At 37.1% G+C, this 26,335-nt stretch overlaps 1 protein-coding gene across 2 annotated transcripts; it reads right to left on the bottom strand.

Moving 5' to 3' along the window:
• Window positions 1–2,634: 2,634 nt before the first annotated feature.
• On the bottom strand, window positions 2,635–26,309 carry NOP14 (NOP14 nucleolar protein). Of its 2 annotated transcripts, XM_009479550.2 has the most exons (18): window positions 26,005–26,309; window positions 23,763–23,897; window positions 22,737–22,878; window positions 22,037–22,182; window positions 21,472–21,609; window positions 19,836–19,958; window positions 18,517–18,648; window positions 16,878–17,184; window positions 15,465–15,595; window positions 15,108–15,193; window positions 13,316–13,451; window positions 11,345–11,446; window positions 10,392–10,545; window positions 6,783–6,942; window positions 5,815–5,962; window positions 4,735–4,853; window positions 3,352–3,507; window positions 2,635–2,996 (listed from the first exon to the last, which is right to left on the bottom strand). In XM_009479550.2, exons 1-18 carry the CDS (start codon window positions 26,200–26,202, stop codon window positions 2,897–2,899), a joined length of 2,613 nt encoding a protein of 870 aa, XP_009477825.1. In that variant the 5' UTR covers window positions 26,203–26,309; the 3' UTR covers window positions 2,635–2,896. The 2 variants fall into 2 exon arrangements, with proteins under 2 accessions (XP_009477825.1, XP_075565197.1); XM_075709082.1 differs by lacking the exons at window positions 22,037–22,182; window positions 22,737–22,878; window positions 23,763–23,897.
• Between the last annotated feature and the right edge of the window lie 26 nt (window positions 26,310–26,335).

The raw sequence follows: 26,335 nt of genomic DNA, 5'->3' as shown, positions 1-26,335 counted from the left end.
CTGGGCTGCAGGCGCACATTGCCGGCTCATGTCCAGCTTTTCATCTGCCAGTACCCCCAAGTCCTTCTCCGCAGGGCTGCTCTCAATCCCTTTATCCCCCAGCCTGTATTGATATCGGGGGTTGCCCCGTCCCAGGTGCAGGACCTTGCACTTGGCCTTGTTGAACCTCATGATACGATGATGATGATATGAGGTTTATGATGATGATGATATGATGATGATAACAACAGATTTATAATTGTAACAGATGTGTCAAAAGGCCTGTTACAGCAATTCCTGGTTTAAGAGCAACATGGAGACAAGAGAATAACTGGTGAATGTGATTGTGTTCAAGAAAGTCCATGAGAAAGGGTTTGCTGACTCTCAAGCTTGCCCAAGCCTTTGTAGTCCAAATGCCCAGACCTTCCTACCACATTCTATGATACCAGAGCACCACCACTGCCTAGCTACTGTGGTAGCTCAGCAATGGCAAAACTGTCGGACCATACTGATTATTGAGCCGAGAGAAGACTAGGTAGTCCTGCTTTTCTAGTCATGTAAAATATTATGTGTTAACTATTGCCATTAGTCCCAGGTTTATAAAATCAGTAAATCTGATTTTAAATATCAACAATACAATTTGTAAAAATGCACACAGCGATTTTCATTTAGCATTTCAAAACACAACTTCTTTCAATCTAGCATTCCGGAACAGTCATGCAAGTTTATCAACTGAGGTTTCCCTGTCCTTTATCTTTTTTCATCAGCATTTGCAAGATACCTCTTCTCGTTCTCTTGTCCCAAAAAAATGTCCTTTCCCACAAACACTATAATCCCATTTTAACTTGCGTCTCTCCTCTATTTCTTTACCTCCCTTACTGAGGAATAACAAGCTGCAAGTGGTATCAAAAATCACTGCCCCAGAATCAAAGTGCAGCTGTCAGCCTCTCTGTGATTCTAATACCCTGCTGGGTAAATCCTCTGAAGCTACTCACTGTTGGAAAAGTAAAAGTCAGATAAACAAACAATTACACTCTTTTGACAGTTTATTTGTGCAAAGGAGAAATATACTGGGACTAAAGCCCCAAACTGAAAGTGCTGATTTATAGCATGGAACAGGAAGTTAGCTCCTTCCTCATTACTTCAGTCTTAAGTTCTTGGCTTGAACTATACAAAAAGTTTTGGTTTTAAAGATAATCTTTTTTTTTTTTTTTTTTTAAAGAAGAAAAAACTCCATGCTGTGCCAAATGGAAATAAAACAGGAGGTATACTGAGATCCCTCTGAAGTTTCAGAAGATGGCTTTACTGATTTTGGGAAGGTTAATTGAAAATGTATTTCTTTTCAGAAGCGTGAATGGATTTCAAACACAGAAATCTTAATAATTTTTGTGTGCCATGAGTATCTCTCCCCAGCATACTTAGTCTCCAGCCTGTTTTAACACTTAATACAACTGGTTTTGCAAGCCAAAAGAGCTGATGATAATCACACATTACTTGCATTGCTTTTCTTCAAATGAAGTGCTTTTCTCTTTTAAGAAACATACATAGGTAAACCTTTACAAGACTTACCTTACAAAGACAGTTTTGTCATTAAAGTTTAAATGTAAAGCTTAAGTGTTTCAACTCATCTCCTAGTTTTCGTCCTGCTTCCATTACGAGTCTCTTTTGAAAACAAAACAAAACAAAAAAACCCCACAGAACACAGAAAACATTCTAAGCCTGTCTGAAACAACCAGGCTTAACTAACTGTTAAATCAGATTTACTGCCAGTGTTTAAGTCTTTCTTCATGAACAGTAGGTAAGCATTACCATGTCTGAGTAGTTACCTCTTGGCCAAAAGGAACAATGTTTGAAAATGGAAGACGTTTTGGGGTTTTGTTTGGTTTTGTAAAGAACTGTGGCCATTAGGTCATTCTTTATAGGATTTTCTTTATAGTTTGTTCTTTAGACTAAAATTGGAACATTATTGTGAAGGGGGATTTCATCTTCATAAATAGTTTTCCAAGAAAATTCTACAATTTTCTTCAATGCATAACCACTGTCACTGAACTTATCAAAGTAGTAGATTGCTGTGAATACCTGAATAGTGAACCTAGTTCAGACTAGCACCTTTAAATAACTGTCATGTTCTTTGTCTCACTGCAATGTTTCTTCACAAATACAGTATTAAAAGAAGCATTAGAAGTATTTACTGGCTCTATTTGAAGAGCAGATGTTTTCCAAAGTCATGCTGGGCAGTTACCAGTAATTTGCCATACATGATAAAATAAGTGGAAGGGAGTTAAGGATTTCACTGCCCACTTAAATCAGACAGTTATGAATACACTGAGGAATTCTAATTAACCACCCTAGATTATTAAGAATGTCAAGAGCTGTGCTCAGTTCAAAACTTACTGAAGAGATGAATGGTCGTACAGCTTTAATAAAGGACTTCTGCTTGAAAGCAGATTCCATTACTCCACTGAATACATGAATTAGAATGTGCCAATGCGACAGACTAATGAAAATGTTACTGCTTAAATTACAAATACACTACCACTATGAGAGCTGCCTGCAATTATTCAATATTAAAAAGATAACAAAAGGTTTCTGCTGTACAATTTTTTTTGTGTGTGTAGTTCAAGTTAGACTAAAACCTAGTCACATACACCTAAGAATTCTGATTATTCATCCAAATATTCTCTATTATTAAAGTAAACAGAACTATACCACATACAAAAGTCTTATTTTTATTTTCCTTATGAAAACCTGTAGATTTTTCCAATAAGCAGGTTCACTTTTTCAGACAGATCTGATGATGTTGTCTGCTCAAAAGGAATGCATCCAAAGAATGCAATTAAAATCTGTTCAGAAGCCATAGGATTGGGGTATTTCATATGGCAGTAAAACCAAAGTTTCCCACTGTAGATAGTCCCGATTAATTCTTCCCTTTTTTCCTTTTCATTGCTTTCCATTCGCCTTCCTGTGTAGCAAGGCTACCAAGAAGCTCTTTCACTTTTCTTTTTCTGGCTGAATCTCTGTAAAACAAAACAATCAACATATAAAATATTTCAGAAAGATTACATTAGGGAAAATAAGTATATTTAGACAATAATTATTAATTTATAAAAAGCCCCCCAACTCTTAAATTTCACCAACACACACTTTAAATAAAAACATTCTGCATATTCTTAAACTAGAGAAATGACACTGCAAATTTGAAAACACTTTAAATGATCTCTATTGAAGATGTTTGTTTTTCCCCAAATTGTCCAATCTTATTTATTTACATTCAGTATGGTTGATCATTATCATCAGTCTTGGCACGCACCAAGGAAATGAACACACAGCAGAACAACCCCCAAACTGATGCTGAAACAAAGGCTACATTACCTCTCCATGATTTCTGAAAGTTGCATTCTAGCCAGAAACTGGTTATCTTTCCGAATCTCACGAATGGCTCCTTTAAGTTCACGTTTATGCTTCCGGATCAACTGCTTTCTTTCCTGCTCCTTCTTGCTGCCTCCCTGCTTTCTTCCAAACTCTAAACTGAAATGAGAACATATGTGTGAGCACAGAGCACCTTAACAAAACAACCTTTTCATGCTTATAAGGACTGAGTTTTTGTATGAATACTAACTCAGTATTTTAATTCCTGCATATTATATGATTAACTTGCAAAATAAGGAGCTGCCCAATGAACATATCAGAAAAACACTCACCAGACCTTCTAACTGCATGTCATCATCATGCAAATGGAAAGTGACAACATTTGCACTTCAATCCCCCATATGTAGCGTGCATTTTCAACAGACTGAAAAAGCTAGAGTAGAAGAATGGAGATGTCTGGAGAATGATGCAATTAAGTTTTTGCAGACCTTCTCTGCAGATAAATTCTACAGAAGAAGTCTGATCAGTTACTTGGGGATAAATGTGTATGGCAGAGGAAAGCTGTCCTCTTCAATTACTAGAATAAATAAGGCAGGCAATTCATGCCCCTGTATATAGTCAACATGGCTAAATAAGTCAGCAGCCAACGTAAGAGAGACTTCCTGAATCAGAATACTGTTCTGTTATCTGCAAAACAGAACTAGTGTTATTAAAATTTAATTCCAAAACAGAATACAAAAATGCACATGGTCATTGCAAGCTCTGTAAAAAAGGGAAAAAAAAAAATCCCATGTTTTTTGTCATTGCTACTGTTGGAAGGTAGAAAGCTGCTTGGTTGGGGGAAAGAGAGGAATGGGGCATGTAAGTATGCTTGAAGGAATGCCTTATCTGACTGATTATGTCCTATGACCTGTGATGGACAGTGCAGGAATAGTCTGCCTTATCTTTTGCGCCCCTGCAACATCCCTCAGTACTTTCACCATCCATCCTTACCTTCATATAGTTCATAATACATATGAACTACTCACTGCTGTTCTTCAGACTTGAGTGCTTGACAAAGCATTCGGTAAAGAACCTTGCTAGATAATAACTACAACCTCTTTTCATCTTGAAATATATTAATTTAAAATTGATTATACGGGCAAGAGTTGATTTCCAGTGCTACTTTTTCCACAAGATAATCTTCACTCTATTTCTTGGAATTCCTCCTTCCTTTTTCTTTCCCTCCCTCCCACCCAAGTAGCTGGTCCCTTGTGATTTGTGCACAAAATCTAGCAGAAAACCAGTTATCTGTTTTATGTCCTGTTTTCCAAATCCTTCTAGCTTGTCTGAAAATCTTAACATTTAAACGCACTTTTCCTTTGCGTCAAGTGTTGCTTTACTTACACTTTCACAATTTTAGGTGTATACTGTTTCAATGGCACTGGCTTCTTTTTCTCACATATCAGTGGGGTGTAGTGTTTTACTTTGTTCTCTAGCTCTTTCAGAGCAGTGTGATACCGTTCCTGGAAATGCGTATCAAATTACAATATTAAAAGCATATCAAAACCACCATAAATCACAAACTATTGTAAATTGAATCAACAGTAATGTTCTCCCCCTATGTTCTTTTTCTGGGTAAAAATCCCTGCTATTCATTAGGACGTTGCTAACACTGAAAATGCTGTAAGCCTTCCTGGCTGGATAATTTTTAAACACTTTTGGAAGTCTATTAAGATGGTATAGTAAGACAGGTCTGCAAGTAGTTTCAGCTAACAGAGGAAGAATCAAGACTAAAGCCAGTTTAACTCAGACTCTGCCTTGCAGGGTCATTTTAAGACTGATTGTTCGTTTTGTTTATTTTGATGGCAAAAAATACAGACCATTCTGCATCATTTACATTACAAAATCTTGTTCTCTAAGGATACTTCATGCTGCCTCCTTGAGGAGAGGACAGTTCTGCTAACACTCAGAAGAGACAGATTAAAAATTTGAACCTCATTGCTAGAAAAATAAACAACTGTCCTGTTTTAAGTAAGGTAGCTGACCAGGCATATTTAAGTTAGTTTTACTTAGTTATAAATACTACCTCATCAGTTTGGTACCTGCATTTGGTTGTACCAAGGTCTTACAGATTCATTACAAAAGTACAAGAGCAACTGGATGACTGGACTACTATTCTTACAAATTAAGTCACTCATGGAATGTTACATTATTACAAGCTAAGTGCTATTCTCTTCAGTTAGAGGGCCAAGATAAGATACACAGTGAAAAAATACCTTTTCTAAACATTCTGCGCTCTTCCCCATTTTTTCCACAGAAACACCACTATGATTTTTGAAGAGCACAAAAGGCAAATGCCTGACCCTTGGAAAAAATCTCACTGATGCTTATACTTAGTTTTTGTTTGTTAAAGCAGAGATAAAGATCACGGAATATATTAGTAAAACAAACATACCAATTATTTCGTTCCTGAGGAACACATACCTGCATTTGTTCAGGATATTCATTCACTGGCACATGTTGTGTCAGAAGTATTCTGACAGGATGCATTATTTCATGGAATGATGGTAAAGACTCATAGAGAGCTGCACATTTTTTAATAAGGTCAAAACACAGGGCTAGACATGATAACCTGTTAATGCACAAAAGAATTTAACAATTTTACAAAAGAATTTAACAATTTCACTTGCAAAAACTGGAGCATTAGCGGTGTCTATTAAGACTACCTGACAGAACCAGTTAAAAGGCTGTTTCTAGTTGCTAATTCAGACTAAAAATTTCACTCTCCTACTATAAGCAAATACCCAAGAAATCCATTAGCAACAAAACCTTATGTCAGTCCACAGAACACAAGCCAGTACTGTGCCTTTGCCACTTCTGTAGAGTAAGAAGTTTTTATACTGGTTCTAAAAGTGTTCTGGAACTGGTTCTGAAGTTTTAAAACTTTTTTAAAACAGAATTTGTTTTTTTGGCTTTGGTTTCTTTTTGAACTTCATAACAAAATGCTTCCTCATCCCTGAAATAAGTTATACCGTAACACATGCACAAGGTGAAAAATGAGGCTGAACACGGTTAATGAACATGTTTAATTGCAGTCTTTCCTAAGTTTAGTGTTTATTACTTAAGTGATACTTTCTAACATAGTGTTTGTATGTAAATACAGTTATTTGCTTCTGAAGAGCTTGACAGTTCAAAGTAGTGAGTACCTCCTCTGTCTCTACATCATCCTCATCAGTTCACAGCTGTACCAAAAAGAATGGAAGGGCTGAGCACTCCAACAAGTGCTCTGTAAACGTTCTGGCAAAAGATTAGCAATTTCACATGCTACAGAGTAGTACCATAAAAATAAAGCAGAACTCCTACTCCTATTTTTACCTCTGAAGAGCACCGTCACTGAGATTACCCAAAAGATGGTCTGTTTGGGATTTCTTCTGTTCACATTCCCTACATACCTGATATGATTCATTTCTGTTCTGCTGGTTTCCTTCAACCTAGTCACAATACTCAATGGCAGATTTTGCTTCTGCCAACTTTCCAGATCCTTTTTATCACACACCAAAAGCAGTTCTAAATTCTTCCCCACTGGTGTAAAGGGATGCACTACAGTATAGCCTAAAAAACAAAACCAATAAGCAAGATAAATTCTAAGCATTCTTTCTGACAGAAGAAAAACCAAGAACTCTTCTTATGTTTTTAATCATGCTGCCTTAAAAAATACTTTATCAGTATCACGTTTTTCTAAAATAATGGAAAACACTGGGGCATGGGTACAATCATAGGTAAGTGCTCTAGTCACGCCACCCAGTTCACAGAATCCAAAGGCAGGGACTGGGAGAATGAAGAACCACCCTCAGTAGGAGAAGATTTGGTTTGAGATCATCTAAGGAACCTGAAGGTGCACCAGTCCATGGGACCTGATCAGATGCATCCATGGGTCCTGAGGGAACTGGCAGATGAAGTTGCTAAGCCACTCTTCATCACATTTGAAAAGTTGTGGCAGACTGGGGGTACCCAAAACTGTGGGTAGCGGTTTTAAACTGAGAGTAGGTTTAGATTAGGTATTAGGAAGAAATTCTTCACTGTGAGAGTGGTGAGACACTGGAACAGTTTGCCTGGAAAAGTTGTGGATGCCACCACCCTGGAAGCGTTCAAGGCCAGGTTGGATGAGGCTTTGAGCAACCTGGTCTAGTGGAAGGTGTCACTGCCCATGGCAGGGGGGTTGGAACTAGATGATCTCGAAGGTCCCTTCCAACCTAAACCATTCTAGGATTCTATGTGTGGGGAGAGAGAAGACACGTAGGTGCATGTCTGCCCTGTGGGGAACAGGATGCACCATTAAACTGCCAGTGAGGATGGAGTATTGGATATGCTTAAGAGGAAAGGGCAGGCACAGGACCTTCCCATGGAGTTGCAAGTAGAAGGCTTTGACCAGAAACTGGCCAAGCAGCACCGTGAGCTGGAGCAGGGAGAGCCCACAGCTGCAGTACATCACTGAGCCTCTCCCGTGACCTCTCAGCAGGGGCCCTCAGGTAGATGTTGTAAAGTCCTCTCCCACTCCAGCTAAGTATTTTTAAAACAAGAATAGCATGGAACACGGAATACATACTGGGGCATGGCATACAGAAGCGGCTTCAGAATCACTGCGCTTCTGATCATAAGCTGGTCTGTGAACTGGTACTTACACAGCAATATGAAAGAAGCAACTGAGGAATTTCATGGCTAAGGGAGAAAATAATTTGCAGCCTCTGTGCTGGACCTTTTTTTTTTTTTTCCTTCTTTGTTTTCCTTACATCCTGCAAGCTTGCAATGGAACTTATTTCAAAACTTTTTCAAACTGTAAGTTAAGATTATTTACATGCTCTAGAACCTGTACATGGCTCTTTACAGACAGGCCAGAAGACAGTATGTTTAAATAACAATTCATAAGGTTTGAGACCCAAAGTTGTGAGAGATTATGACACACATACATATATGCAAGATCAGGAACTAAGATACATGAGCTTTACTTGTGAGAGGATAGCAGATCTCATTAACAATTCCATTAGCTAAGGTTATCAACAATGACAATTCCTTCCCACTCCCTCCACCTCCAGCTTTTTCCTTTTTTAAAGTAATAATTGTTTTTTAAGTTTAAAGCAGAGGGTATTTCAGTCTTTTATGAAGATGTATTCCATATAATTTCTTCATGTGAGAAATTTATGGATCAAGCTCATAAAATTAAAATAGTAAGAGTTCTGTTTGCTGATTCTACTTACTGTCAAAATTGAACCCCAAGAATTTTTTTGGTGTATCAACATTCCAGAGAACTGGATGTGTGCTCATTTTAAAATATTCTGTGTTGACAGCCTAATCATCACATTTTATCAGCAATACTTCCACCATGAATATTTAAAAAAAAATGACTGCATACTTTGATAACTTCAAAACGTCAATATTGACTGAAAAATTCTCAAAGAGAACACTGTGCCTCTAACATATCTGTTATTGAGCTTTTACCTCACTGCTAACAGAAACCAACACCATGCAAATTTAACTAGTGCAAAATCATTAACAGAAATACAAAGGAAATTAAAGAAAAAAAAAGTTAATATTTGATCATCAATAACCACTAAATATTTTAAAATAGTTTCTTGTCCGATTTTGCAGAATCCTGTATACCAGAAACCTTTGTAGATCAAACATTCCTAAGAGATTACACAAAGGAGAAAATACTTTAAGTGCTATGTAACCCACCCACTCTGTAACCTCTTGCCACCTCCTTCTAAGAGTTCAGCTGTCTGTGTTCTGAGAATCCAGGGCTTAGCCCTGATGCAGCCCAGCTGGGTAACCTTGGCTCACACTTCAGAGGAAACTGTTAAGCTGTGAGAAGCAGCTGGGAGAAAGTCTGTAGGGTACAGCCATACAAGATAATAAAGGTGAAACTGCAGTGCTAAGCTTGTTGAGAAAGGGACCATTAGTAGCTCAAGAATTCAAAAGAAAAAAAAATGTCAGCATGGAAAGGCATAAAAATCCTAAACGGAAAAAAAGGAAGGGAGCTGCAAGACAACCACTCAGTACTACTGAAGATGTACTGGAATACTGCAGCAACAGAAGCTGAACCTTCCTGACCAGACTGATGACTACCTGAAGAACAGACTCTTCAGGTGTCTTATCAAGAGTGATGAACATATTAACACATAGCCTGTAGTTCATTAAATCCCAGACGTCCTGTGAGTTTGCCAACAAAAAATTAAATTTTTCACTTGAGAATATCCTGCCTGCAGAGTCTCTTCACGCATGCTAAGTGATGCTCAGAGTGACCCAGACAGAGATACTAACACATGAATTAGTCACTATGCTCTGACAAAACTCGTAAGTGAATTATTGTCACTAAACTTGCCAACAAAAAAGCCCCAGGTCTAAAATAACTTTAAAGCTAGAAATGAATCCAAAAGAAAAAGCTGAAGAAAGAGGAAGACTGGCAAATAAAAAGCATTTGCTAGCATATGGATCAAATTGAAAAGATAGTTTTATTCTCTCTGTTGTCTGTGCTGTTGCTAACTTTACACAGTTATGTTACAGCACAGACTAATGCTGCTTGTGGGGATAGCTGCCCTCTGTTACACTACAACAAATCCATGTCAGATAAATAAAAAGGAAAAATACCAACTTTGTGATATACTTCTCTCATTTATCTTGGTGACATGGCTATTAGCTGAAGAGGAGGGTATCTGCAGCATTAGGTGCTGCCTCACTGTGAAGATACAGGGTACTTAATGGGAATCCATTAAGGACTGTGAATTTCAGAGTACAGTCCAATTGCAGTCTATTTAGAACAACAATATTGCAAAAATACTGCACTGTGTGCAACATGACTTCATTTCTTTCCTTCCTGCCAACAACACTAGAGGATCTAGTTCATAACAAGATGCCCAAGAGTCAAGGTTGTGTATGGCTCACCTAGCAGATGATTTTGGTCTTTTGTTCAAAAGGATAAATTCAGTGTGAAATATTTTTACTGTAATTTAAAAGATAAACCCTAATATTAAAATCTATTACTCATTTACTCTAAACAAACTCACCTTGGGCCTGTTTTTTGGGTAGAGATATGTGAAGTACTCCAAGAAGAAAATTGATGAGTTCTGGTACAAATCTTCTGGAGAGAGATACATATTCCAGGAACAAACAGCATATAAATAACCCTTTAATAACATCTTGCAATGTTGTGATACGGCACTGAAAGAAAAAAAAGCACAAAATATTCATAATTAGAAGTCTATACATCATAAATATAGGATCTCCCAAAAAGCAGAAATATTAATTAAGCTGTACACATTTAAAATCTCTAAAAATTACACCCTTTGGACTTAAATGAAAAACATATTGGCTTTCCCTTGCCCTCACTAGAGAGTACATGCAGAATTGAGTAAGAAGTCTGTCAGAACTGGGTTAGCCACTAGAAGGTGCTAAACCACTAACAGTAAGTTCTTCAGAAATGAACCAAGGAAATATAAGGCTCAGAGCAACTTGGATATCTGACAGCAATACAACAACTAGCTCAAGACTTTCAAAACATATAAACAGTATTATTTGGATAGAAAAATAAGGACATATTTTAACTGCACTGTAGTGCATTGTATTAGGTACATTTAAGGAAAACAAATACTGCCAATTTTTACATAAATCTCTTTCTTAAGTAGGAATAAATGCAATATATGGAAGAGAAATCACTAATGAATGATTTCAGACTGTATTCAGTCTGTTCTATTACTTCTATGCAATTTGCTATCTAAGGAATTCTTGTGCGACAGCTTGAAAAAAATATTAGATATGGTTTTGTGAGTTGGACTATACTCTGTGAGGGTTTTTTTCTCTTCACTTTTTCTTCCAATTACTATCTGTAACTATACCAAACACAAAGCTGCCTTTTCAGTACATTTCCAATATATACATTAACGCTAACACATGTATTTGGAGTCCTAGGAATAAACAAGGAAATGAAGTTATATACTGAGATACAACAACATAGACATACCTTAGTAAGTAGCTGACTCATGTACATAAAAGCAGGTGTTACAACTGGATGCCAGAAGTCAGAAGTTGGAAACAGCAGAGATGTAATTTTCAAATAAATAAGCTGATAGCACATAAAACAGAGTAAGGCAAAATATAGTAAGACATTATTCCCAGGATCTTGACTTTACACTTATGTAACTGATGAACAAGTAACTGCCATGTAGTAATCTAAAAATACTACAATATACATAATTTTGAGAAATCTTATATGATAAATGACCTATTTATTGAGACAACTGTTTAAGTGACATGAGAAAATGGAATATCCATTAAGGTCTAACACTGCATTAATTCAACAAGGTAGCTGAAAGAACAACCCAGAAGGAACTATGCTTCCCAACCCCATTTACTCTGTAAGAAAATCTGCCCCCCTTCAGCCTACCACAATCACATACTCACACCACAAACAAATGAGCAAGAGGCCACACTGGACCTGTGACACCTTTCAACAGGTCCTCAACACAGGAATTAAGTGACCAGAAACCTCAGGCACTAGCACACATCAACAAATAACGGCTGCAGCCAAAAGAACTAAACAGCGATTAGGTACACTTTTACTGAAGGGGTCTTGTTAGAGAGTTACAAGTGACCTCCTGTCAAGACCATAAGGATGATAAACATCACTTGCGAAGTAATTCTGAAAATTATGTAAGTGGATATTTACATATTAAGCTAGACACAAGTAAAGTTTTATTGTTTCAGCTCTGTTTCTACGAAGTTTCTGTCATAAACAAATATTCTCCTGACTGTTTTGGTTACTAAATACTATAGGCTCATACAAGGTCTACTAACGCAACTGGTCTAAGGAACATTCATTCAAACAAGTGCTTTGAGAATAGGAGAGTGATATAATTCCACCCTAAAAGATAATGATGGCTTGAAACCTGAGAAAGTCCACTGAAGGGAATGAAAGTCAGAAGTGTGGTTGGTGTCATAAGGATGACAGTGACAAAATAAAAATAGAAATTAAAAGCCCTCTACAATACATTTCCTGCAAAAACCAAAACATTCTGAATAAAGACTCTTCAAAAGAACTCAATATAAATATTTTCCAAGCTGCAAGAACCAAGTTTTCTAAGTAAATCCTTCAGTCTATTTTTTTTAATAGTCTAATTATTCCATTAGGCAGCACTATTTCAGCAAGCTGGGAGACAGAAAACAAGTAGCTTCCTTTGGATTACTGACTTCTGGTTTGTCTTTGAAACTTTTTACTACAATAAACAAATACCCATTTTCCATACACTCCATTCTTGAATTCCCTAACAGCCATTTACCAAGACACTGAAAAAGGAGCCTGTTCACATTTGGCATGGCCACTGAAATTTTGAAATATTACTAATATAAGAAGGAAAGGTCAATTCTGAGTCATTAATTTAGCAATTATCGTATATAAAGTACTAAGAAATGTTGTATTTTTATACCCATAATATTTCATTGTTATTTCTGTTAACCTAGGAGACAGTAAACTTCTATGGAGCACTTTTTTAAACATTGGCACTTAACACAATTAAAGAAACTGAGACATAACTGACAGTACCACTTCTTCCTAGAGCTACCCATGTAAATTTCATCAAGAAAAAAACAGAATGTTCTGCTGTGAAAACTGGAGTGGCAATTTTAAGATATTTTCCCCTTATTAATACTACAGGGTCCCACTTCTATTCTGAAGAAAGTGTGTGGAGGTAGTTGTTTGTTTGTTTGGGGTTGTTTGTTTCTCGGGATTTTTTTGTTGTTGTTGTGGGGTTTTTTTGTTACAACTTATCTCCAGAGAGTCAACTTAAAATATTGAGAAACCTAAAAAGTCACAGATGCTAATAATTCCTTACATACTCTGAAACATAAAATTAAATTTAATGTCATCTCGCATCTACTGGCATTTCTGTCCTAATGGAAAGAACAAGAGATTTTCCTAGCAGTATGCATTCATTACCGTGTCTAAACCTGGAAATGTTGCACGGCCTTTGACTTCAATTACTTCTTCCATATCATGTGCAGCATCTCGAAGGATAAACTTAATACTGTCACTGGCTGCCTCAGGAAACATCTGGCAAAGATTGTACAATGGCCTATTAACAAAAAATGTAAGTCATGATCAAGTTACACCATTGATGTTAATAAAAAACTGATATTTAAGCACCTGTAGGAAGATTTCTTGTGTTCCATCTACGTATTAACAACAACAAATTCCCTGAAAAAAAATTACTATTTTTTAGAAATAGCTACCCACTATATAGATTATTATTGTAATACTTCTAGTTTACAGAGACATGTATTTTTCGTTGGGCCTTGTGAGACGATCTTTGATTTGGTGGTTTCTAAATCTTAAATAAAAAAGCATTAAAAACTTTAAAATACACTCCCAAATCATCTGCTATGGTTAAAACATATCCTTCTGAATCTCCTAACTTTATATTTTACTGCACTGAGGTATGCTGGCACATACTAGGTAGCCCACTACTCTAAATACTCTTAGGCAATGTTAAACAGCACGTGAGGCAGCAATGTGGTTAGCAAAGTTATTACTTAAAACAAGAAAAAAAATACCCACAAAGCTAGGTCAGCTCCTGGCCTATGGTTAGTGCCTACAGGGAGATGCAGTCAGGCACCTGCATCTGTTTGGTCAGAGTTTTGCCAGTATTTTCAGTTAAAAACGTCTGTAGTGATATTAACAAATCCCAGTTCTAGAAAACAATCAAAATGTGTTTACACTTTTTTAGAAAGCCCCAGCAGGTGTGACAGTATGAACAGGTCAGTGCTCTTGCTGACGAATGCAACAGAGCAATGAACGCTGAAGCCGCACATAACAGATTTTTTTGAAACGTACTTACTTGAAATAAAAAACATATGCTGAAAACTACATACAAATAACTCACTGAAAGCAAGCTGTCTAGCCTGCAAAGTCAAGATAGGAATCACAGACTAATTTTGTTTGGAAGGGACCTTTGGAGACCATCTGACACAACCCCCTGCTCAAAGCATGGCTAACTTCAAAGCTGGATCAGGTTGCTCATGGCTTTGTCGAGTTTTGTGTATCTGCAAGGGTGAAGATTCCACAACCTCTCTGGGAAACCTGTTCAGCAGTTTCAGCAGTTTCGCTGTGAAGACTTTTTTCCTTACATCTAATTGGAATTTCCCTTGTTGCAGCCTGTGTCCATTGATTCTCCTCCTTTGCTCTATACCTCTGAGACAGATTTGGTTCCCTTGTCGCTATAGCTGCCTTGTTAGGTATTTGAAGACAACGCCATCCAGTTGGCAACTTCTTGCAAAGTGTTCATTTGGAACTTTTGTATGAGCTTACTACAACACTCTTTAACTCCATTTTCATGTAGTTCCATGAGTGAATTCATAAAATGGAAACCCATGGAAAAAACAAAGATCGCAAAGGTAACTGCACACCATCATTGCAAAGCTTAAAATCCTTAATCAGCAGTCTAACTTCATATATAGCAAAGTCTGCATGCATACATGGCATCATTTATCCACTACCCATGAAAAGCATTTTGCAAATGAAAAATTACATTCTGAGATTCTGAAAATGTCTTGGTACAATTAGCAGCTCAAACAATACATGAAAAAAAAGTTAAAACACTATAGAGCTGGAGAGTTACCAGTTGCCTACAATCCCTACTGAACTATTTGAAATCCATGCTAAATGCTTTACCCTAGGCAGCTTTTCTCTTTACATCATAAAGGAGCAGAAGTCCATAGGATTTATTACTTACAGGACCAGTTTGTCAATTGTTCTGAGCTCTGGTAAATCCAGAGTTGCTAACTCCCCGATATACTCCAAAAGGAAGCCAAACAATTTCTGCAAGAAGCATAATATGTTAAAATTATTAGGTTTTTGTTTTGGTTGTTTTTCTTTTTAATTGTACATATTCTTAAACAGCACAAAAGAACAGTGATACAGAAGTTAGAAAATGAAGAGTGGTATGTTGATTCTACTGCTTTTCACAACATAGAAGCATGGATGTTTTATAGTACTTCCTGAATACTTAATAAAACTTACTTTGGAATTAAAATTTAATTTTAAACCTTAAAACAAAACAAAACAACACAACACAACAAAAACCCCGTACTTCCAACTTTGCTTTGTTTCCCACTGCAAGGCTTGGATGATTGCATTTCTGAATTCTCTCCAGTATAATAAGCTGTTGTTCTGTTGTTCTTCCAGCCAATAAAGACTTAAATGTCTCATAGGACTCAGGAACTAGAAAGTAAAAACAAAAATTGACCAGAAAAAATCTCAAACTTAACATATTTAATTCAAGTGAACATCTAACAAATTTCCATTTGAAAATGTTATTATTCAGAAAAAAGATACCATGCAGCTTTTAAATAATCACCTTTTAAACACTACAAACCTATCAGCATATGTAACATTGTATATATGAACGTAAGTCAGAAAATAACATAGATGTTTTTCAATGATTAACATTCAATTCATCCTGTAGTTGCTACCTAAGCTGAGCACAACTATGTTGACACACACAAAGGAGAATTAATCTTAAGCACATGTTCAGCCATAAATGTACCATAATAGAATTAGCTATGTTTTAATTGACACCTAACTAGCTTTTGTATGAAGGATATTAAGAACAGTAAGAATCTTGCCACTAATAGAAAATAATTTTAAAAACTCCATCAACCTGGCATATATTTAGTCTTTTGTGTTAAGTTCACATACTAGAAAACATCCTAACTGGTTACATTTTTTGAGTTATTTTAATGTGACTGCATTCTGGTTAAAGCAAAACCTGAATGCAATTTTAAAGGCTTCGTGTAATATAAGTTATCTCCTTTTTATGGAAAAATGCAAGCAGTTAAGCAAGTTGTTTGAAAGGTTGTTTAACCTTGCAGCAGATACTTTTGTTAGAGAAATCTATACTAGGACAATAGTTAGATGCATTATGTACTTAATGTTTTGTGTACTACTTGAAACATGCCTTCTCCTTCCTCCTAGGCACAGACCCAAAAGGAGTCAAGCTTTGAGTGTCTCTATTTTACAGTACTGCAATGTTACATCACAGGGATTAAACCTCAGAATCCTGCCTCTCCAAGCATCTTCTCTGACAAAAATGTCAGTCCAAACACTAGAGAAAGTAACCTTTTCTCATTTAACTATAGATAATACAATACTACTCTGGCTTCCCTTATGCAAAACACTTTGGATTGGATGTGTTGGTGGCCTCAGAAAGCAGTACATATCTTCTTCCCATTTTTCTCCCCCGTATTTATTTATCTTTCCATTCTAAGGCTGCTTGGAGAAGCAGAAACAGCTCTGGGGAGAAACGGATCTGGTTCCCACTGCTCATAGCGTGATGACGGCTGATCACTAAGAACAGCAGTTACTGGCTACTCTTGGAATAGTAGAAGACAACTATGAAACAAAACTTCATGGATGAACACGAAGACGTAAGGTCCTACAGGGCAGAGACTGGTTATAAACCCCCTGAAGACAACAGGGATCTCTGGATCAGTCCTTCGCTTACCAGCAAATGTATAGGGAAGCTCTGATTTGGCAGCTTCCATTTTTGGATCCAGTTCCTCCACATTCTGTGATTCATTTTCGTTTGTCTTGTGTTTCTCCTGTTCTTTATTCCCTGCAGCTTCTTCTTCACTCTCAAGGTCAGATTCAAGATCAGAGTGGCTATCTGCAGCACCATCCTCCTCATCATCAGCAGCAGATTCTTCCTCACTTTCTTCTTCATTCTCATTATCTTCCTTCCCACCTTCCTCCTCTTCCTCCTTGTCTTTTTCCTCCTCCTCCTCTTCAGTTTCAATATTAATTTTTCCATCCTGTTAGTAGAGAGAATAAGCCAGTTAAAACCCTGATAAAGTGACAGCACCTCAGAATCACCATGCAAAGGTATCATTAAATACACATGAACAGGACCTGAGCCTTGCTACCCTGACCGAGCAGTGAATGGCAGCAGTGCCGGCCAAGAAGGAATTTTAAGGAGAGAACATGTATACAGATATAAGAATAGCAGGGCATTTTCAAGGGGCTGTAAGAAACTGGAAGAACAGGAGGTAGTACATGAGGACTAAAAGAATCAACACAAAAGTAAAAACTGCTAGCAGATGATATGAAAAAAATTCAACATTACTTACAGAAGCATTCTTGGTTAAAAAAAAAAAAAAATTCCTTCTATGTATTAAAATAGTGTATCGGATAAGTATTTGTTCCCATGCTGATTTTATTAATCATCAGTTTAAATTCACATTCACAATTTGTATTCTCCTCTTCGAGGGCAACAGAAATTTCCTTGCCACTTAAATGTAAGAGGACGAGAGGATCAGTATGCACGCACATGCACCACAGTCAGGGTGACTCACTACATGAGCTTTAAGGTTATATTGCTCTGCCACGTTAACCAAAGCTACTTCATAGGGGAAGGGTTCTTTCAGAAACCCACTCATCCTCAGGCTGAAATTTGGTGGAAGTTGTATCAAATAAGCAGAAATTTTAAAAAAATGACCAGAAGGGCTAAAGCCCTCTCTTCAGCCCAGTAGGCTAACAGCATAGAAGGCTCCTATAATAGCAGAAGAGTTAGTAGATCGAGGGAAACAACTATTCCCCTCAATTAACTGTTTAAGACTACACAGAATACAGTGTCCAGTTTTGGGCCTTCAAATACAATAAAGACATTTATAAACTGCAGCAAGTTCAGCAGAAAGCCACCAAGACTGCTGAGGGGCTGGGGCACCTGCCCTATGAGGAGAGGCAGACCTGGGCTTGTTCAGCCTGGACCAAATAACCACCTTCCAGCACCTACAAGGGAGATCATCGAGAAGGCAGAGCAACACCCTTCACCACAGTCCACAGCAGGAGAGTAAGAAGCAACAGGCCTAAGTTGAAACAAGAGACCTTCAGACTGGATATAAAGAGAAACTTTTTCAAGGTAAGGACGGTCAGTGGAACAGGCTGCCCAGAGAGATGTGCAGCCTCCATTCTTAAGAGATTTTCCAAGAACAGACTAGATAAAGTCCTGAGCAAACTGATGATTTCATAGTTGATCCTGCTTTGAGCCAGAGGTTGGACTAGACGTCTCCACAGAGGTCACTTCCAAACTGATTTTTTCCATCTTCTTTTCAGAACTCTGAAAATTCTGAAATTTTAAACCTTACCTTGTAAGACAATAAACGCCTGTCATCATTATCCAGGATAAAGCCGTCAGCTAGATCATCAGCTGACACATGGCTGGGTTTCTTTTTATTCGCCTGTTCATCTATTCCACGCATTCGACGTAGTCGATCTGCCTGTGTTTTAGAAGAAATACCACACACAGATGTGAGCCATCTACATCAATCAGGTAACTACACCAGAATGGAAGATCCCTCAAATACTACAGCTAAGAAAATCAAAGAAAAAAAAAGTTAACTGGGATTACTCAACAAGTTGATGAAAATTAAAAACAGTAACTTGAGAAATTATGGGCAAAAGCTGATGATGCCTTATTTTTTGGGGGAGTGCAATCTGATAAGAGCACATACACAATTAGATTAGCTTATTTGGAAGGCTTTAAAACCAGGTTTACCAGAAGCATTATGTTCTCTCATTTTAAAATTTATCTGTTTTGCTTATGACAATGCATCATTACCAGAAAATGTAAGCTTCTAAAGTGTTTTATGATTCTGCAGTGTTCATCTGTGTTTCCCATACGTGTTAACAAGTCTGTAGTTAACACAATCATATCCCAAGATTTTTAAGATACACTAAATTTGTAAACAGACTCAATAGGCAACATCTGAACCAGTCATTTACAAAAGGATTTTCACCTGGGCAACCACACAGACTATGCATCAAACAAGATGACAAAAACAGAAAAGAAAATGAATCCTTCGTTCTGTTCTGCTATTAGCTACTGAGCTGTTCTGAGGTAACCTGAAGGTACTGCATGCCTGTGGTCCTAAAAGTGTCAGAGAGAAACATCTACCAAATTATTCATTCCTTCTGTAAGACTCAGAGCATGCAACAGAGCATGTAAGAAAGAGCATGCAACATTTCCCAAGAGAATCCTATGCCTCTGCAAAGCAAAGTATATACATGCTACCACTGGAAGACTCTTCCAACACTAGAAGAAAACAACAGATGACTCGCCAGTGTATTAATTCAACTGCTGTGCAGCATGATACTCTCCCTTACTGAATTAGAAGCACCTCTCAACTCTGAATAATTTAAAACATTTAAAGTCAAATCGAAACAATGTTACATTTTTATTAAAGAAAGATCAACTCATTTCATAAGCCTCACTAGTCATGTCTAAGCCTATGTTTTTTTGTTTTAATATCAGATGACAAACAAAACACAAACAGATTTCCCGAGTTCACCCTCTGATGAACTGCAGTTTAGTACAGCCACTTTCAATCTAAGGTCAAGCAATGAATATAAGCAGTCACTCCCAAAAGACAGGCCACAAAACAATCTAAAACCATAAATGGTGTACCTCCAGCTTCTGGAGTCGTGCTTGCTCCTCTTTTGCCAATTCTTCTTCTGTCTTCATCCTTTCTGAAGGTTTTGCTTTCATCTCAAATCCAAGTTCTCGAACAATCATATCATATTCATCAGGCTAAAGAAATATTTATGTAATTGTTTATTATCTTAAGTTTTATTATTCAGCTTTGCAGCCACCCCTCTGCCAGACTAACAGCTAAGAAATAAGACTGTTAAGATACAAGGAAAAGACCGTTTCCAAAGAAAGCTGCAAGAACATTCAACTCAGTATTAAGACAAGGAATAGAATGAACACTTGAATAGAAATTCTCCTGGAATCCCCCCTGCCATTTAAGTTATAACCGAAAAAAACTTACAAATAGTATCTCAAATAAAAACTGGTTTACTTATTAGTTCAAAAACTTCAAAAATTGTTTATTAATAAAATACTATTTTCTCAAAAGCAGCTAGAATTAATAAATTTATAGTTTACATTTTACTTCATACTGTCAGACATGAGCTAAGCCTTTGTTATCTTAGTTCCACAGATGTCTATCTTAACAAAAACAAAAAGGGATGCTGATATTCAGTGAGTTTAAGCAGCATACTTGGGGAAAACAGCCACCACCAGAGATTACAGTGGACTTGTGAATAGAGTCTTCTTGATACCTGCTTAAGTCACTAAACCATACAGCTTCTCTAAAATGCAGTTCTAGGAATTTTTGTTCTTACATGACTAGATAATTTTCTCCAATTCAACAATAATGTTATAGAGCATTACTAATTCACACTTTGCATCCTTGGTAATTCTTAAATTGGACCCACACACATAAAGCAAGGGAATCTAATCTTTCTTTTCAGCAAATTATGATGACAAAATTTTTGTCTAAGATACCACATTACCAACATACTATTCAGCATATTATGAAACATCTTAAAACCAAAAATCAATACATCAAAATACAAACTTTTGATCCAGTACCTTCTGTTTGTTATTTGTGATCAGTTTTAACATAAGATCAGTTCATTAGTTTGATCTTTCAAAAACTGAATTCTACTGCCAAGGAATAAATGGAAATTCACAAATGTTCTGCAATATGACACAAAATTTCTACAAGAAAATAGCGCAAAGCATTACACTATCTATTCTTAGATTTAAAAGGTTATTTCCCTTAGTATAAAATACGAATGACAGAAAAAGCTTTGAGACCATAAGATATGTATTCAAAAGTTAAATATTTTCATTCCCTTTTTACAGGGACAGTACCCAATTTACAACAAGGAAACGTTTGTTGTCAAATAAAAGCTGTTTTATCCAAGGAACGCTGCAAAGGCATTCAAACTAAGTCAATGTTCTCAACAATTTTAATTCTTCAAGAAAACATATTTATCGTAAAAATAAGCTGTAGCCAACAGTGTTGTTCAACCCACAACCTCTCTCAGATTTGATAATTAAAATCAGATAAATTATATAAACCCCTATATTCCTCCAACTAACCAAACTGTCCGAAAACTGTAGCATTCCTTTAATGTGAATAACAGGCAACATTTTATTTTACAAAGTGATGAACTTTGCCTTATAGTTCAGCCACTATGAGTCAAAAACCACAAGTTATTAGAACAAAAGAAAGTAAAAGCCAAAATCTTACCTTGGGTTTTTCTACTTCTTTGTCTTTTCTCTCTGACTTTGGGGTTTTGCGGACAATAAGGGTTTGGATTTCCTTCCAGTCATTGTCAAGCTTTTCTGTGAGTTCTAATGCACTTTCTCTCCGAGTTTGCCTCTCTTGCTAGAAAAAACAAAATAAAACCAAATGTAGCAGTTATGTTCAGATGAACATGACATAGCATTTACAGTGCAAAATCAAATGCTGTCTTTAGCAAACGAGTAATTTTAAATATTTAACATTTTAAAGGTGTAAACATTCTTTGTGGAAGAAGCAGTATAGAGTTACACTGAATGGCACAAAGGTTGTATACAGAAAACAAGTTAGGAGTCAACAGAAGGGGAGATTTGGGGATACAAAAGAATAGCAGATATTCAATGCATATCCTAAAATGCCTACAAAGTCAGATGGCCTTTATTCAAGGAGCTTGGACTCTTCTCCTAGACAGCTATCTCCTGTCTTCTATGCCACTACTATTTTATTCTGCAAAGACAGAAATTGTGACAGCTTCTTAATCATGCTCATTTACACTTCAGGGCTAAAAACTCACCTTTTCTTGTTTAGATTTGGCTATCATCTCTTCTATGAGTTCCTTCCTAGATTTAGGTTTTTCATCCTCTTCATCTTGTTGCCCACTTGACGCTTTTTTACGAAGGAGGCCTCCACCCCCTCCAAAGTGAGCAGCAGTTAATTCAGCTAGAAAAAAAACAGTAGATTGTGAATCCTTTTCAAATGCATACATGAGTGCTGCTGCTGCTGGGACAGCATCTCTCTATTCTTTGAGAATGGGAGCAATTAAAACTATTGAATCAATCATGTACTATTCCCGTCCCTATGGGAATGGCCATACCAAAAGAGATTGATGCTAGACACATAATTTACACTGACAAACATTTTGTACAAGGTAGGAACATGTTTTTTCAATATTTTAACTAGTATTTAGGTGCAGAGGTGCAAGAAAGCAACCAGAAAACTCACACTTCAGATTCTGTCCAAAGGGCTCAAAATACAGGTACCTATGTATGCCGAAAAGCCCACAGAGTAAATAAGCTTGTCAGGTAGGTACTTCCAACTTTTACATCTGCTAAAATCCAGAGAGCTGTTCTGTGTGTGGTTAAGAAGTAATCAAACCTGGCTTAAACATCTTAACCAATTACATAATATTTTCTCATTGAAAGACAATACTGAACAAATGATGTACATGTACCAACAATAAAACCAGCAGTGGGACACTAGCTGACATGTCTTACCTGACAGTGTTCCTCTTTCTTCTGTGTCACTGTCACTATCAATTATATCATTTAGTTTTTCAATTTCTGCCAAAGATTGGCCATAATGAGTCAATTCCTCATCTTCGTTAAGATTATAGATATTCTTCTTTCCATAATTTTGCTAAGAATAGTAAAACAAACCAATTAAATAACACAAGATTTTTAGTTCCCAGGCCACAAATTGATAAAGCCTGTATTTTTAATGCTAGTTGAGAAGATTCTTATTCCAGTGTTCTGCTGGAACAGAACACTGGAATAAGAGCACTACCAGACCAATACTTTTATTCAAATATGTTAAACCTTAAGTGAGGGAGTATGATGTGTCACTTATTCTTATACTAATGTAGAAATGGAGTAACTCAGAAAACCTAAGGAAGTTTAAGTTTTATCTGTATATCAGCAACACCAATTCTTAATTATTACATTTCAGGCCTAATGAAACAGACTATAACCTATACAAATTCTCAGTAGAATACGGTATTACATTACTCAATTCTGGAGACTGAGCATGATCAGGCAGAGAAAACAGTACTGCACATACAATTCACATTACAGAATGACAACAAGTTAAGAGTAGTTCTAGTCAGAAATATCTGCTGTTCAACAGCTGTACTGGAATCTCAAAATGTACTTGATGGTGGTTGCCTTTTTCTAATTCAATTCCAAAATCATAGTAGTCAAAGCAGTCAAAGAAAACCAATCAATCAATGAGTGTGCTTAAAACTGGCTTTCTTGCACATCAGTGCTCAAAAGTGCTCAAAAAATTTCTGCTTCAAAAAGTTGTCTGGCAAAACCAGAAAGTTTACGTGAAAAATTCTGGATTCCCACAAAAAACTGCTTTTTCATAAAAGTTCTATACATATAAAATAAAAAAAAAAAGCATTACCCTGAGAAACCTTCCGTTAAGGGGGACACTCCCAACCTAAAAAGTCAAGTGTTTCTTGTGTGGAGGGTTTTTTTGTTTTGTTTTGTTTTGGGTTTTTTTTTTAAATTCCTGTACTTTACCTGTCTTTCCAAAGTGAATCGTCTGATCATCTTTTCCTCTGGACTTATTTTGGTGTTATATTCACCAAAACGTTTATCTTTAAACACATTTGACTTTTCTCTTTCTTTATATTCTTTCAGTAATGTTTGGGTACGCTAGAAGGAAAAAATAAAAGGAGATAAGACTTAAAAAATAGAGTAACTCCTTTCAAAGCCAAGGCAAAAAGGCTTCATGGTATCCTGGCAACATAATCTAATTTATCAGAATGCAATGAAAGAGAAGGGAAAATTAACAAGAAAAGAGACGGGAAGCTCATAAAATATATTCAGAGTCACTGAGTTCTCTTACAAGCTGCCCATATGAAGATAAAACATGGTACACTGTATCTCACCTTTATTTTATCACATATAAAAACTCTGCATTGCCACTGAAGAATTCTGATTTGTCTGAAGCTTAGTATACAAGAAAAACATATTAAAGAAAGCAAAAAAGCCCCGGTGTCAGGTGAACCTCTTTTGGTCTTATCATCTTAGACATAAAAAAAGCCCTAGTGGGTACATACATTTAGCTCTCTACTTCAGTGTTGAGCACAGGGAGGTTATGCATCAAAGCAGTAAAAGGAAGTTTAGCAGACCTATATGAGGTAGTATGTGCTGTACTTATGGTACAGGTAAAGAGACAGGTTTATTTTTCAATGCCAGTGATCTAATTCATGACAAGCATTTGATCTACCTTACTATTAAATAAAACCCAAAGACCTTAAAATGTGATATTAAACATTCATAAAGTTTTCTAAAATCTGGACAAATAGTAATGAAGACTGAAAGTTGATTTATAATTTAATGCTGAAGGTATTATATAGTTTCTAAAGGAAGAAAATGCTGGCCATGTTTAGACTGGAAAAAACCCCATGTTTATTTAAAACACGTTAACTGAATCTTACGGAAAGGTACTGTTGCTATTCATATTACCATGAACTCACAAACTGCTGCACTGAAGGAAAAGGCTGTTTCCTACAACAGCCTCTGCAGCCTCACTGAGCATTCACAACTTTCAGACGCTGCTGTAACTGACACCAGAACTCTGGGTTCATCTACTCCTCCACCAGTTCTACCTTGTATTTACTTCTTGCACAGAATATATAAATTATCACACAGCTTGAACACTGTTCATTAACTTTAATATCTCTTAATACCTTGGATACAGAAAAGCACTTTTGTTTATCAATTATTTGATGTCCTTTCTCCCTGATAAAAAATTATTTAATGCATGACCTCTCACAATGCATGCAAAATGATAAACTATCCATTTCCTTTTGCTGCACTATTTTTAAAAAGAACTTCTCTCTTCAATAAGTGCTTCAAATTCTGTTTGACAGCAGATTGTATGTAACATGTCAGAGAGAATCTCAGGGGCAAACTTTCAAATTATGTTTTTTTAAGCTTTAGCAGAATCTACAGATGTTTTAACTTCTTTCCTGGTTTGTTTGAAGGGACAGATCATAAAAAATTCCAGTGCTTCACTCAAGGATAGGGTAGGTTGCTGGAATCCCAGATGCATAGTACGACACAACGTTCTCCCTTATGCATTAGGGATTTTGGTCAGGTAGCTAGCGATGTCAGTAGAGAAGGACAAAGAGGTAATTAAGGGTGGAAGATAGAAGATTTACTGTTCTTAAGTTGTATGGTCAGTCCTATGAGAGCAATGAGGACAGATCATTATTTTGCATCCCAGCGTACTTCTACAACACAACTATTTAACCAGTGAGCAAAAAGTCATCTGCATGTCTTCCAAATAATTGGTCATTTCTTTGTATCTACACATTTCTCACTGCATTCAGACCTTAGTGCCCTTTGAAGCTTTCACTATTAAAGCAATGTTGCACCATTATCAAGAAGCTTAACATCCTCCAGCAACCAAAACTGACCAACATAATGTACGCTGACAACCACCTGCACTCTGGTCCAGGATTTGCTTGCCGACAACATGTATTCCGGACCTGGGTCATTTGAAAAGAGAATCATTCCCACACACGCAATAATGAAGACTTGCACTGCTGAACGCTGCAGAGTGCACTGGAGGGAGATGTTTTCAGCAGGCTCTCCATCAGCACCTGAGCAATGCGAGGGGACCAGCCGCTCCTCCTGTGCACAACGGAGGTAGCCTCTTACCTCACCTGAGATGCCTTCAGGCTTATCACCTCTCCACCGCAGCAACAGCTACAGATGCCATCCTTCCTCCCAACTTTTGACATCCCCTTACCTTCTTGATGGCCTTGGACCGTGAGACACCAGGCAGCCCCACATCGTTCTTGGTCTTCCGCCCCAAGATGTTAAACTTCTGCCTGTTGACCTTCACCTCAAAGGGGTTGCTCTTGACCATGGCCATAGCTGACTTCCCGGGACCCTTGGCTGCAGAGGGCGCCGAGACCTTTCGCTTCCGCTTAGCTGCCTTCCCCATTTTTGGTTGGGCTGCCTGCGTGGATGCGTGTGGGGAGCAAGAGGCTCAGTACTCCCTCAGCGCGTGGGGGCCCGGGCTGGAGGTGCAAACAGGCCAAACAAAATGGCGCCCGGGGAGGGGTACCCCCCGCACT

Source organism: Pelecanus crispus, chromosome 4 (genome assembly GCF_030463565.1).
Source record: "Pelecanus crispus isolate bPelCri1 chromosome 4, bPelCri1.pri, whole genome shotgun sequence".
NCBI classification, from domain to species: Eukaryota; Metazoa; Chordata; class Aves; order Pelecaniformes; family Pelecanidae; genus Pelecanus; species Pelecanus crispus.
The sequence above is the reverse complement of the archived record's forward strand: the minus strand, read 5'-3'. Positions and strand labels throughout refer to the sequence as shown.

What these genes read in the sequence shown, in the direction of transcription:
- NOP14 (XM_009479550.2), bottom strand. Translation starts at nt 26,202, where the DNA reads ATGGGGAAGGCAGCTAAGCGGAAGCGAAAGGTCTCGGCGCCCTCTGCA. An exon ending in GATTCACTTTGGAAAGACAG is followed by an intron (nt 22,879 to 23,762) that starts GTAAAGTACAGG and finishes TACTATTCTTAG; the next exon opens with CAAAATTATGGAAAGAAGAA. An exon ending in TGAGTCAGCTACTTACTAAG is followed by an intron (nt 10,546 to 11,344) that starts GTATGTCTATGT and finishes TTTTTCTTTCAG; the next exon opens with TGCCGTATCACAACATTGCA.